This window comes from Rutilus rutilus (genome assembly GCF_951802725.1).
Source record: "Rutilus rutilus genome assembly, chromosome: 8".
In the NCBI taxonomy this organism is placed as follows: Eukaryota; Metazoa; Chordata; class Actinopteri; order Cypriniformes; family Leuciscidae; genus Rutilus; species Rutilus rutilus.
The window spans coordinates 34,785,313-34,800,707 of NC_140222.1; the positions used below are offsets into that span (position 1 = coordinate 34,785,313).

The 15,395-nt window shown below is 35.0% G+C and overlaps 2 protein-coding genes across 2 annotated transcripts in view; both read right to left on the bottom strand.

Annotated features, from left to right (window-relative positions):
- The window catches only part of LOC311295316 (leukotriene B4 receptor 2-like), a 106,666-nt gene that overhangs the window by 61,714 nt on the left and 29,557 nt on the right, over nt 1-15,395 (bottom strand). The gene's annotated exons all lie outside the window — the stretch shown is intronic.
- LOC311295318 (ICOS ligand-like) lies at nt 812-5,811 on the bottom strand. The gene is made up of 4 exons (XM_084416633.1): nt 5,598-5,811; nt 4,547-4,587; nt 4,141-4,467; nt 812-1,723 (listed from the first exon to the last, which is right to left on the bottom strand). The coding sequence occupies exons 1-4, from the start codon at nt 5,609-5,611 to the stop codon at nt 1,539-1,541; spliced, it is 567 nt and encodes a 188-aa protein (XP_084272759.1). The 5' UTR covers nt 5,612-5,811; the 3' UTR covers nt 812-1,538.

Consider the following 15,395-nt stretch of genomic DNA (forward strand, 5'->3'; position numbering starts at 1 on the left):
GTTTTGAGAGAATACTTGAATTTTTACTTTTACTTTTATGTATCAATTTACAAAATATAGTGGGATTTATGCTCAAAACTAGAAAGGGCTTGAAATATTCAATATTCAGTCATAAAATGCAGTGTTTTTTTTTTTATTTACACAGCCTCTTTCTGAATGTTTCTATACTTGTCTGGTGTTTTTATTAAGTAAAATATTTCCTGAAGGTTAATGACCACTGACCTGTAGAATTATTAAAAAAGACATATTCTCAATGAATGTCCAAACGAAACCAGGCAAGCAAAATTGGTTGAGAGATTCTGATTAACATTTATTTTAAAAAGAAATTACATGAATCACACTGTTCTTTGTGTAAATTATGTACCGCTGCACTGGAGTCTATCAATGTGAGTTTGCATGATTGAGTTTTAATAATTACTAAATATTTCCTAATCTTAAGGTGCATTTGATGCATGACTTGGTGTTACTAAAAAACATTATTGTAAAATGTAAAACCATATAATTGACTTGTTATTTTGTGGTTTAAAAAGTGTGTTGTTAATAAATGTTATCATAATTTATTTGTTCATTGTTAATACGTTTATATTAAAGTGTATTTGTTAATTTTATAATAAAACCCCATCATCTTTATAAATGGCTGAATTTGTTACACTGACAGTTTCTTGGCCACATCTGTATGTTGCTGACTGAATAACTCCATCCCATAAGTGTTCTTTCTTCATTTGGTATTTACATTGTTAATGTATTTTCTTTATGGATAATTTCTTAAGATTAAAACAGTGTTACGGAATGTAGACTCAGACACAGATATAACAGTCAAGAAGATGTTTATTGACAGCAACTGTGCAGAAATCATTGTCTACAACATAGAGTAACATCCGTGAATGTCACTCACAAACATTACTAGGCAACCATTAGTGGGAACACCCACTAGCGACCTCACCGCCCACTACTGGCGACATGCAGCGATAAAGTCGCTTGTAGTGTGAACGCAGCTTAAGGCTACATTATGAAATTGTTATTAAGACATTAGGTTTGTGAGCAACATAACACAACTTAAATAAGTGCAGGGGAGGATAAAACTGTCATCGTTTCTTCAATAAAAACTTGCAAAAGGAAAAGATTGCAAAAAAGTAAATAAATAAACTGTCCACTAGAAATAATTAACAGTCTTATCCAACTAAAACTGATATTACACACGGGTGTTTCCAAAGTTCAGTAGTATATATCTATAAAATCAGATTTGGTAAATGTTTTAATTTTAACATGCATACTATAATTTACAACAAATATATTTACATTGACCAACAAAACGAAGTACACTTTAAGGCAGTAACATTGACAGACTCATTGGTCCTTTACCTTTAAAAAAATAGCTAGTGTTTCAGTGTTTGAAGATCTCATTCAGCAGGAACAAACAGTGTATAAGGCAATAATGTAACAGCTCAAAACAGTCACAAGCACAAGAAAGACCCAGTGACAGCTGTGAAAATACAGTGAGAATGTGAAAATTTAAACTTTTAGGACTGACATGTTATTTAAATCACTGTTGTTTTTCTTCTACAGTAAAATACAACGAAACAGCTTATAGTCAGTATACTTATTGTTAGTACATTTAACAGAATGAAAAACCAGTTCAATGATGTCTCCACACTGTCTGATCCAGTTTCATCTTCTGGGTTTTCATGTTCAGTGGATTTACTTTCTTTTCCTGCTGTTGATTCTGCAAAAAAAAAAAAAAAACTCACTGTGATAAAGGCAAGATATTTATCTATAACTAGTGAACTTGAACTCTTTTTTTTAGTATAGGATCTTTACGAGTTGGGGCGTCGGTGAGAAACATGGCGGAATACCACAATACTTAAGTATTTAGCAGTGATATTGTCAGGCTTTTCTATTTACAGTAAAGTAAGCTAATCGCCTGCACAGAATATGATATCATTATAATACAACAATATAATACGTAACAAAGTTCACAGTGTCTTCATAAATTAATTAAAAACATAAAAAAGGCAAAGCACACCTGATGCACAATGCTTTTTATTCATTTTCTAGAAGTAGAGTTTAAGAACCTTGCTGTGTTTTTGTGTAATTAATAAAGAGAAAGTACACCGCCGTCTTACTCCGACGAAAGCGTTTGACTACGTTATCAAACAGCTAATAATGTGTTGCTAATGTTACACAAACCCATTCGCCACCTCAGAGTCAGGCAGCTGCCTTCTGACAATCATTATCCTTAGAAACGCTTTGAACAACTGAGAACGTCAGTGGAGAAAGACATATAGTTCATCGTAATGTATATCATATACATAATTCACCTGCTATAATTCTAAATGTACCCGAATTTTCATATCAAAAGAAAAATATAGCGGGATAACGTGGCTTCTCTTGAGACTCTCCTGATTCACAGCAGTAATTGATATGCTAAAGCCCGCCGGTACATTGATGTGATTGGTTACAAGGTAGTTTTGAGACTGTCTTTGGTTCACTGTCGTTTTAAGCTATACTATGAATTTGCACATGGTTTGTCTTAAAGCATATTAAAAACACCACAGGGGGACTTTAAACTTTGTTGGCTGGAGACCTAAGTTTGGTTTGATGTTCAAAAACGTATGAAGCACAATGTTCTCTCAACATTCCTGATTTCTAACACACACTCACAGCGTTCAACAGTCTTGCGTCTGTCAGAGCAGAAACTAGAGCTGCTGCACTCCGTATGTTTTTCCATTGTCTCCGGTCGTGTTCATATGTAAATTGCATGAGCTTATTTTGTCCATTAGATCAAAAGATTTACCCTCTCATAGACCCTCCCCTCGAAGAAATCAGGACAGAAGTGTTTGAAAGTGGACAAAATAGACAGATTAAAACTCCAGGTGTGAACAGGAATGTGTCGCCCTCGTTTACTTGTGATCCAATGACCAAAAGACCACTTGATACCAGGGGGCGGTTGCACCAGCTGTGCGTAAGTTACAACTTAGCCTAGTTTTGACATAAATGGACACTAAGTTACGACTTGCGCACTTCTAAATATTTTTGCGTTGCACCATTAAACTTAGTTGATGCGTAACTCTATATAAACGAAATATTTACGGCAGCCTCTGATCAGGAGTAGCCTAACGGTTGGAATAAAATATCAGACAGACTGAACTGCATCAATAAGCTCTTCTTTTACCTGACAGACTTCAATTCTTTAGACATATATGATAATGCTGACATTTACACTCACTTATATTTCAAGAGAGAGAACATCATGTGAAAAGATTACCTTTATTAGCGGCTCTTTAACATGAACCTGTCCTAAACAGCGCGCCACTGTGTGTATCGGTCCATGTTGTGCATGACAAATATCAGTCATAATCAATAAACCTCATTTCTTATGCTTTTTGTATCAATATTTATTTATTGATCCTTATTAATTTAATTTCAAATACAGTTTCTAAATGTTATTTACATATAAAAGCACTTATGTTATTCATGATCAAGTATCGTATTTAATGGAAACTTATTTTTAGCGTTAGTAACGTGAGGAAAAAGAAGTTAGAATGAAGGATAAACTGAAATTCACGGCATTTCAACACAACTTCTGCTCACGCATTTGAAGGCTGATATTGGATCAGAGGGTAAACGTCATATTATGTGACTACACATTTCTTTATGGAGAGCTTACGACCTACTAGCTACGTTCTGCCTTGCGAACAATTAAAGCACAGAGTTAGTTACAAAGCTACTAAGCCTCTAGTGTGGACTTTATGTTCCAATTTAAGAAATAACTTATGAACGGCTGGTGCAACCCTACCAAGGTGTACACGGCCTAATTCATAATTAATCGCCTTTTTTCTCTGAATATAGCCTAAAATACCATTTATTTTGTCTTAGACACACGATAGTGTTGTGTGATTAGTAATTAATTGGTCATTCTTTATAGTTCATCATGGTTAGTTGATATTGAGGCTAAACTCATTCAGTAATTATAGATTCTGATTAGTTAAGTTTGTTTCCATATTAGTTCATAGTATCTGAAGTGTTAATGTAGAATTACTCATTAGTCCTGCATTACTTCCTGCATAGTTTCCTATTTATGACAGACCATTATTCTAAAGTTCTACCAACTTCATACATGAATCAAGCATTTTTACACACCGGTGATGATCAGCTGTACAGTCCAAAGCTCATATGAGTGTGTGATGAGGCAGTTGAACTCTCCTGCATCAGCGTATTGAAGATTGTTGAGTTTGATGGAGAAGTTTCCTCTCAGATACTCATGTGGGAAAGTTTCAGCTCTGTTCTTGTAACGAGGGTGCTGTCGCTCTGGTGAATCTTCACCCTTGAATATATCATACACAATCTCGCTGCCATTGTGTCTCCAAAAAACATCCGTGTCTTGAAGTTTCAGATCATGTTCAGTGGAAGAACACGGCAGGAGAACAGAACCACCAATAACAGCCTCTACTGTTTCCTGCAGAGATGCTGAAACAACACAAACTGTTAATAAACACACAGTCTGTGGCATGAATTTATCTTTCTGATGTGTCGTTCTGATGCTCACCTTTGTTTATCAGCACCGCAAACACACAGATGAAGCCGCAACTGCAGAAACAAACAAGTTCCTTTAACTTCTTTAATCTCAACCAGTACAGCATGATATTAGCAACAGGCTTGTTGAACCAAACACCGGTGATCACACCGAGGTACACGCCGCTTAGAAATGGTGTCCGACTTGCTGTGATGTCATGCTATTGCTAACATGTGCTAAAACACTAACAGCCAATCAGGCGGATGGGCAAACTAAAAGAATGATAACTTGTTTTATTGGAGAGAGGGTAGGAGATCCTGTCAATCTACATGAGATCGACCAATAGCAAACTATAATGATTCTATCCATTAGCGATGGACAAAATCAAGTCCCATCATACTTCTTTTTTTTTTCTTGTTTGAGAAGCGGTATATATATGTATATATAAAATATTCCATAAAAAAAAAAGAATTGTCAATTTTGATTTCATGTGTCAGACTTCATGTGGATTGAGGTCACTGTTCAACTAAACAGTCCAAATGCATCAATTTACAACTAAATTAGTTTCCATGAATTTCCCTTAATATTTTGTGTTGGATGTTGCACCTTCAACCTGTAATGTTAAATGTTGAATTCGTCGCTTTAATATGATTTAGCAGTAAATATTCTTAAGGGAGCATCTTTACCCACATTACCCTACTGGTGAAAACTTGAATATATTAAATGCACTGTATTAGGCATTATCAAATGACTTTCAAATAAAGCTGCACCGGGACACAAAAGATTGAAATTAAAAAACGCTAACTGCTAATGACTGCGGCAAAATAATAGTTGTAGACATTTTCCTGTAGATAAACCCGTTTATCATTAAATAATCAATACATGTTTACTATATTAATGTCTTACACAGGGTTTTCCTGTTGATTCTATCTTAAAACAGCAAATGAAGAACAAAACAAACCAGGCCAAATGTAAACACGAGCGCATACAACAGGCCTTATTTTACGAATTGTGGCATTTCCGGGACACGATGCATTTTGTAAATAGGCCTACAGATTTTTTTCAGAGTTTATACAGAACATACCCGATGATGACCATGGTGCCCCGATATAATTCATGTAGGCTATAAATTCATATTTCTGAAATACTACTCTTTTCACCAACAGATCTGGGAAATATCGATCTCTTCATGCATTCATAGAAAGTAGAAGAAATGGACACAGCGACCCCATAGACTTCGACGGAGAAAAGTCAATTAGAAGCACTCTCTCTTCCTGATGGTCGAGCGTACTGCGCAGACTCAAACTGAGCTTGACGACGTAGATGTGACGTGGCCAACTACCTGTCTTCTTCTTCTTCTTCTTCTTGCTTTTTTTTACGGCGGATCGCAGACAAATATGTGCATTACCGCCACCTATCTTGGAAATGGACCATTGACACTTTCCTATACTATAACCTCTCAACCGACATAAATTCCCCTTAGCCTATTTACCCGCACAGAGGCTTCATAGAGTTTCATCCGGCGCTGCGTGTTCAGCTCCTCCAACTAAGCTACCTGTCTGACAGTTGTAAGTCTTCTAGTAGAGCTGTCTATGAGCTAGGAGCAGGAAAAACTTTTGGTAAGTTATCTGATTCATTATTTTGTCATTTTGCCTCCACATCCCCCCGATTACCTGCGAGCTTCTCCTCCTGTCTACACAGTAGTCTAGTGATGGTGAAATTAAGCTTTGTGAAGCACCGGGGCTTTCCCCCTCGACTGTAATTGTAAAATGGTTCATTACTCGAAGCTTTTCAACACATTGCAAACGGTTGCAAACTACGACATCTTGTGTTCAAAAGGTGGAAAAGCTGTCTTTCTGTCCCAGAAGACCCATCCATTTTTTTTATTGTTTCATGTAATAAAACACTTTGTGCTCTGTAAACCACAAAGCAATAAAATAATAATCCTCATAATTCATGTGTTAGTGTTGATGTAGTTCTTACATAATTTATGAACAAACATATGAAAAAAATAAAATAAAAATAAATGGGACAAATTAACGTGTACATAAACAATTCTTATGAATCTGCTTTGATCAACAAATGCAGCCTTATTCACATAAACTTTTTGCCTCAGTCCTAATATATATATAGGCTATATATATATATATATATATATATATATATATATATATATATATATATATATATATATATATTGTTGTGTAGTATGCAATTATTCTATTCTAAATATGTATTTTGGTACATGAAGTACTTATGGGTCACAGTAAACCACAACAATTGTAACTGTATTAGAAAGTGGTTTTATAAAGAAAGGTACCACAAGTTGTTGTTAAACAATTTATTAAGAAAGTGTTATATTATACTGTAAAACACTTGTAAAAATAATCATTGTAACCATATATTTAGAGAAAGGTTTATAAGGAAAAACACTGCAATTGTTGTTGTAAGGTCATTTATTGAGAAAATGATTCATTAAGAAAAACACGCAACTTGTTTTATAAAGACTGGTTTATTAGGACAAACATTGCAACTGTTGTTGTAAAATCATTTATTGAGAAAATGGTTTATAGAGGAAAACATACCACACTGAATGTTGTAAGCATTTATTAAGCATATGGCAGAGTAGAGAGAAATTAAAAATGTATTGGAAAGAGCTGTGCCAAAGAAAGAAGAAAAATGCAAGCATTACCCGTTTGATGAGGAGCATGAGGCACAGGAGAAAGGCAGAGGATCCAGAGCCAGCAAGCAAAGGAGAACAAAGGAAAGAGCTTTATATATGAAGTTTGTAAGGGGGTTTCCAGAACTGAGGACAGTTCAAGACTTCGGATTGGACAGATCTGTAAAGGACTGAATCTGTGCGGAGGGCGTGTGGACTATAAAATGTATTGTTAGTAATGTCAAAGTCAGACGCTGATTCATCAAGGACGTCTCCGGTGTTGGATGCCTTGCCATTGCGCCTCATGAAAATGAAAGCTTGTAAATTAATTGGTTTTGATTTACTTTTATTTTTATTTTATATATTAGTACATTTTATGTAAATTAGTTAACCTGTATTTAATAAAAAATATATATAATTGAAAGTAAGAAGCTCGCCTGCCATAAGTCTCTGTTTTACAAAAGATTGAGCTGAACTGACCACGGAGAAGTCTTCTGTGATCTAAATATTGTAAGTATAGAAATTCAAATACTTATTATTTGGGACAGATTTGACTTACTTTACCTAACCTGAGAATAATTAAAATAAGGTAAAAGGTGTTAAAAATTATACACCATAAAACAATATATATATATATATATATATATATATATATATATATATATATATCAAAATCAAACAGGACTTGTTCAACAGTGTGAGGGCTAAGTCTATTTCTTTTTTTATTTACTACTACCGAAGGGCATGACACTCGAAACCTGCTCAAGGGGTTCGCGCTATTTTCAAATCTGATTCTGAATATGAAACAGTCATATGACTGTGTGTAGAATTGAAGCTTCGGACGTCACATATCACGTGGTTATGGAAAAACGAATCACGCTCCGATACACTGCTTCAATGAGAGTTGTTTCGTTTTTTTTTTTTTTACAAGTTTCGGAGCTCGGTGCTGAACGTCACATCACTAGTAATTTCCAAGGGAAATATCCATCAGCCAAGAAACTGAAGCTTCCCCGGGGGCCGCCATTGATTAGCAGACCATCACCTGCTGTAAGAATTCCATTGACTCCCATTCATTTTGGCGTCACTTTGACGGCGAATAACTTCACATCTGAGGCGTTTAAAGACTCCATTTGTCCATTATTTATTTCTAAAGAAACACGACAATGTATAAAAGGCTCCATTACCTTGTATCTTACATTATGGCCCCGTAGAAGCAGTTTTTGTAAAAATAGGCTAACGATTGCGTCATAACCACGCGACTCTCTGTCACACAGTAGAGAAATTACTGTATAACGGTAACGGGTATTACCGTAACAGAAAGTCTCGGTTTTCGAGGGTTTGAAAACTCCGGAGTGTGTGTGTGTGTGTGTGTGTGTGGACGGCAGGCATAACCTTAGCAAAAGTTATGCTTTTAAAATGAAAATGCACTAGTGTACTGTAAACGTAGGTATCTGTCTGCTCGGGAACCAATTCTCTCGAGCCAAATATGGTTCTTTCAGTGAGTATATGGCTTGACAGCAGGAAAAAAATAAATAAACCAAACAATTTTTAAACTTTTTTTTTTCAATAATAAAAGGTAGTGTGTCGATTCAATTAAAAATCCACATATCACATATTTTAAAATATTAAATAATTCACTGAAGCCTGTTTTCATATATAATGCACCGACCAATCGGCATCTGGCACAACAAGTTCAAATTTCATTGGACAATGTGAAGTGGAGCGGTAATTTTCCAGTCATTTATAAATAAATCATTTGAAAATTACATGGACAGACGAATTTACATTAATGAAGCGATCTGAATCTGCATCGTTGAACTAATTGATGTTAATTGACTACAAAGGACTGCACAAAACCAGCACCAAAAGTAGCATTAATGGTAAGTATAGTATTCAAGTCACTTATTTAGTCTATATTGATACACCGTTTACCATTTGATGAAACTATCATAGTTTGTTAAATGAAGCCCAGGTCTACAGGCCTATTATGTGAAGTGTAGGCTGACAACAACATGCGAAATGGTGACTTTATTATTGTAACATTTTTGATCATTTTGCAGCAATAGTATAATAGTACAGTACTAGTGGTAAAAAATTTGCACACATTACTTTTTTATTTTTTCCAGAAGTCCCTTATGTGCATCAAGCCTGCATTTATTTGATCAAAAAAATTACAGAAAAAAAGGATTACAATTTAAATAAATGTTTTTTTTCTATTTTAATATACTTTTTATATAATTTATTTCTGTGATGCAAAGCATATATATATACATACACACACACACACACACACACACACACATATATATATATATATGCCCCTTTTTTACATTTGAGCCCCTGCCCCTGAGGAACTCTCTGCACGTCCCTGCTAAAATATTTATACAGCAGATCGATCAACCCTCAGTGAGACACGTCATTTGACGTCACTTCCAAGATGGTAGCAAGTCCTGCTTCCAATGAGCAATTTGTAAAGTTACCATGTAGAGTTTAAAAGGTTATTTTGATTAGTATCTGAGGGATCCATTGGGTTTATATGGTGGACAAATAACAATTGCAGCCTCTTGAGGGCAGCAGAGGAAACATATGACACTGTGTTGTGTCTGCATGATGTGAAGTGCTGTTACGTTTGAGTTTCACATCAAGCAGACCTGAATTAAACTCATCTGATACTGGCATCAGGTCAAACCTGTGCAAATATTGAAGAAATCAAACTGAATGTCTGTGTGTATTTCAGAAACAGTGTGATGATGATAGGTATCAAAAGCTTTTTGTTCACACACTAAAAAAAATATACAAAACAATATGCTGTGATACAAACAAAACCAAATGCTAAAACATACAATACAGAAGAATATTTCAAAAGAAGAGAAATGCAAACCTGGTGGCCGTGACAAAAGAGGACAATAACATCAACACTGAATAACATTTAAATAACAAAACAAATCATTGTGTACTTTTGTGCCTTTTCTGTCTCATTGTTATTATTTTTTAATTGTGTGTAATATGTATGGCAATGTAAAGCTACCATTACCATTACAATAACGCCACTTGAATCTTGAATCTATAAACATTTTAACAATGTAAATAAATGTATACAGCGAAACAAATGTTCAATTAAAACAAGCAACATGCAACTGAACCTACATGGTGTTTGGTGGCTCCTGGTGGCTCCTGGAGGCCCCAGACGGATCTCAGCACCAGAAATCTCTAGAGAATATGAGAGATGGGGCTGATATTGTATGTTTAAAAAAGTCAAAGTTTGAAAGGCAAATTCATTGCAAGACTGTGAGCTTTTGCTTTCTCTCTCTTTAGTAAGTCAGTCTCTTCCTCCTCCCATCAGTCTCTTCCTCCTCCCATCAGTCTCTTCCTCCTCCTCCCATCAGTCTCTTCCTCCTCCCATCAGTCTCTTCCTCCTCCTCCCATCAGTCTCTTCCTCCTCCCATCAGTTCATCAGAGAATATCAGCCTCAGTCTCTCAGCTCTTGTTCAGTCTGTCAGGATGAAAACAAGAGAGAGGAACTGTGAGGAAGATCTTTCTGGACTGAGATCAGATATGAAAAAGAAACAGGTAATTTATTGTTGTAGAAGATTAATATGTTAATTGATTTTTTGAAAACCATTTTTAAAAGCCAGGCTGTATTTCCTTGATAATTTAAATTCTCTCTCTTTCTTTTTTTTTTCTGTAGGTCAGAATGAGGATGTCACTGGAAGCTCTGCGTTCTTGTCCAGCTCTTACAGTGATAAAGTCAAGACATGACAGTATATTAAAGACTCAGTGACAGCAGGAATATATGAGACATCATTCAGAGAAATGTTTCACTTGAGGATCAGGATCCAGAACACAGTGTTTTCTCAGAGGAGTTTAAGAAAGAAGCTTCACTCAGATACTCATGTAAGTCTGAGAACATTTACTCATTTACTGCTGTTCATTTCACTAATACTGGATCAGACGTCACATCAGACATCAGGGGTGCGTTTCCCAAAAGCATTGTTAGCCAACTATGTTCGCAAGTTCCGTCGTTATCAGCATAGTTCAACGAGTTGGTGTTTCCCGAAACCATAGTTCTAACAAACATTCGCAAACAGCATCGCAAAGTGGTGCACAACTCTCAACCTGCACAACTCTCAACCTGCACAACTCTCAACCTGCACAACTCTCAACCTGTGGATAGAGGCATAGTTTCTAGTTTGCATGACATGTGGACTAAATAAATCCTTATCTTGAGCAAAATAAGCAAGCTGACATTCAGTACAACCCGTGTTATTTATTAAGAATACATACAAATGTCATTTACGTCTTTTAGTTTGTCAAGAGATTTAAAGCACAGTTTTTGAAGACTGCGCATGTGTGAACATGCTCTACTTAGAACGAGCCAAATATTGAGTCTGGAAATAAAGAAAAATAAATTGATTTACTAAAAAAGTCTAAGTCTAAGTCTTTAGATTAAGTCTAAAAAAAATAATAATTTGATTTACAATACATGGTAAAAAAAAAAAAAAAAAAAAAAGATAATTTAGGCAGTAAAAGGACATTCAAGTCATTACATCATAAATGATTGTCATCAGTAATATACATTGCTGTGTTTTGTGTGATTTTTGATGTAATTTAGTTAATGTTTATTGCATTATTTTAGTGTTTTGTCTGTGTGTTTGAACCGTGCACTGTCTATAGTAGCCTATTAATCATTAATCAGTTTTATTAATAGGCCATTTCTATTGTGCTACCTGTTTTATAATTGCACATTTTAAAGTAAAGGCAAATTTTGAAAGTTAAAGCAGGTATATTAACATTGTATAACTTAATGAAATATAAGGTTGGCATACTGTTAAACTGGAACATTGTCACTGTATTTTTTACGGTGAATTTCTGTTAACCACAGCTGCCATTTTTTACAGTAAATTTAACGAGTTATTTTTTACAGTCTAATCTAAGTAATGAAAATGCTTTTTAAAATAAAATAAACGATAAAGATAAAATAAAAAGCTTTTGTCATATATTTTATTGATGATTAAAGTGCATATATGACAGACAGATGATTAGAGATTAAATTACTACGATCAGAAATATTATGATATTAATAATGGCGAAAATTCAGCTGTAGTTCAGGAGTCTTGATTATAGCCTACCGAAGTAAATTTAAGATGAAGAATATCTGCGCATGTCTGATCATTCACGTGATTCTGTTGACGTCACTTACGTCTGATGTCATACGTAAAGCTTTGGTGTACGGAAGCTGTAGAGCTACAACACTCTCTGTTCAAAAAAGTAGAGTTTAATCCTAATTGAAAAAGTATTTTTTATGCAATAATAGTCAAATTAAAGATATATATATTGATAATATTAGGCGCCATGATGATCAGGTATGTTTGCTGAATGCAGAATGAAACGCTGTTTGCACACACGTGTTCTTCTCACCAGTGAAGGCCTGATGTAGCGTTAGCTTGTTGCTCGCGTTCGTGTCCTGCGGTGTTTTGGTTGTTTGGCTTTATTTGAACTAGAATTAAAAAGGAAATCTGTTGCTAAAACATTAAACATGAATTGGTTAATTAATGATTATAAAATTTGTAAGCATAGTTTATCTGCTGTAACTATTATTTTGATTAAGAGCAGTTAGCATTAGCACTTTTTTTTTTTTTTTGGTACATACATGGGTAATTTTATTTGATAGTCATTTTATTTGATAGTAGTTTTATTTGTAGTGAATTCAAGGTTTTACCAATAGGATAATAAAGTTGCCCCCTTAAGAACATTTACTGCCAGTTTGTAACATATTTAGAGATGACATCAGTGATCAGTAATAAAACTAAGTATGGGAGGGGAACCCTATCCTATCTTACCATCTTACCTTTATTATGTGTGTTATGTGGGAATCAAACTCATAACTTTAGTGTTTGCTATTCAAATTAATTCATTCATTTTTCTGTTTCTGCAGTTGTGGCTTCATCTGTGTGTTTGCGGTGCTGATAAACAAAGGTAAGCACTTAAACAAAATACATTTGAAAGATAAATGAATGCCTCTGACTGTTAAAGTACATTTACAGTTAAATTTTGTGTTGTTTCAGTGTCTCTGCAGGAAACAGTAGAGGCTGTTATTGGTAGTTCTGTTCTCCTGCCGTGTTCTTCCACTAAACATGATCTTAAACTTGAAGATGTGTTTTGGAGACACAATGGCAGCAGCAAGAGTGTGTGTGATATAATAGTGAATGACAGCAGTCTGAAACAGGATCCAGAGTATAAAAACAGAACTGAAACTTTTCCAGAGGAGTATGAGAGAGGAAACTTCTCCATCAAACTCCACAAACTTATTTCTGCGGATGCTGGAGAATACACCTGCTTCATCACACACACATCTGAACATCCTACTGTCAAGCTGATCATTATGGGTGTGTGAAACAAGTGCATTAGGGCATGACGTTTTTAATTTAATTAAAGGGGACATATCATGAAATCTGTTTTGAAGTGCTATATTTGGGTCCCCGGTGCATTTACCAACCCAGAAAACATAAAAGTGACAACCCAGAAACTTTGTTTTGGTCAGCCTGACGTAGGAAGAGGATCTTATTATAATATTCCCGCCCCTTAATCTGCACATTTCCACCCACTGCGCCGCCATTTGGTTTTCAACAGTGTAACCAGTTCTAACGCAATACAATGGCAAAAGTTCGAGCAAAACATGCACTGTTCTGTCGTTGGCTGCACAGACGAGCACTATTTGACCAAAAAAAATAAAAAATAAATCACAGCTGTCTTATAAAAGACCTCAGACTGTGTCAACTTGTGTAAAAGTTAAACATGATGTACGATGAGATGAATCAATGTAACACAACAACTACATAGGCTACATGATGTATCCACTAACCATTAAGAAACGTCCAGTCAGTCTAAAAGTTGAACCTCATCCTGAGTCTCTCCGTAAGGCTGCACTCCACAACTGCACAGCAAAATCCCCAGTGTTAAATTAACACTGCTCAGTGTTTATATGAGTCCACACTCAGAGTGTTATAATTAACACTGAAGCAGTGTTAAAGTTAATGAGATGATGATGATGATGAGTGATGATTGAGCATTATTGAAGATATCTGATGTTAACAAGCAGAATCACTGAAGGAGAAATTTAATTTTAAAAGTTGATCAGGGTGATCAGTGTTTAGTTTAGTTGGACTATTGACCTTTAGATTTTGTTTGGCTGCTGTAATTCAGTTATAACAGCCAGATGAACAAAGAGCAAATGTGATCTGATGGTGTTGGTTGTGTTTTAATACAATCATTAGTTGGCCTGAATCACTGAACTCATTGAGAGCATAATTTCTGAGTTAAGTTTACCTTATGGATTATAGCAGCACTGTCCTTGTCAAGCATGCCATTTTTAGCCTTTTCAAGGAAATCCAAATGATCAAATCAATTACGAAAAAAAAATAAATCTTAAAAAGTGTTCTTTTCAAGCACACACAGACATAGACAGAATAAGCGTATGAATCTCAACAATGATGACAAACAGATCACCTCTGATCATAAGCTCATTATTTATTCATGCAGCAATGCATGATGGGAGCCATGAATGAGTTTTGATTGGTGGTACCCAGAATGCACTGCAACATGCTTTATTATTGTGACCATTGTTGTGATTCACAGGCTGATTATTGATGTCTGTGTCTAAAAAAAAAAAATCATATATATATATATATATATATATTTTTTGTATGTGAACAACTTTTACGAAATTATTTGGATTACATTGTAAAAGTTAAAAATAATATGCTTTAAAAGGACAGTGTTGCTATAATTAAAGTATATCTAACTCAGAAATTAGGCTCTATATGAGTTCAGTGATTCAGGTTAAATGATTATGAAATAATGATTATATTAAAACACAACCAACACCATCACCTTTTCTCTTTGTTCATCTGGATGTTATAACTCAGTTACAGCAGCCAAACAAAATCTAAAGTGAATGATTTAAGGGTCAATAGCCCAACTAAAGCAAACACTGATCACCATAATGGTAACATACCAATTTCGGTTTCAGTGATTCTGCTTGTTAACATCAGGTGTCTTCAATAATGCTCAATCATCACTCAATTAATCACTTAATTATCTCATTAACTTTAACACTGCTTCAGTGTTACTTATAACACTCTGAGTGTGGACTTATATAAACACTTAGAGGGCCCTATTTTAACGATCTGAAACGCAAGTGTCAAAGCGCAAAGCACAAGTAAC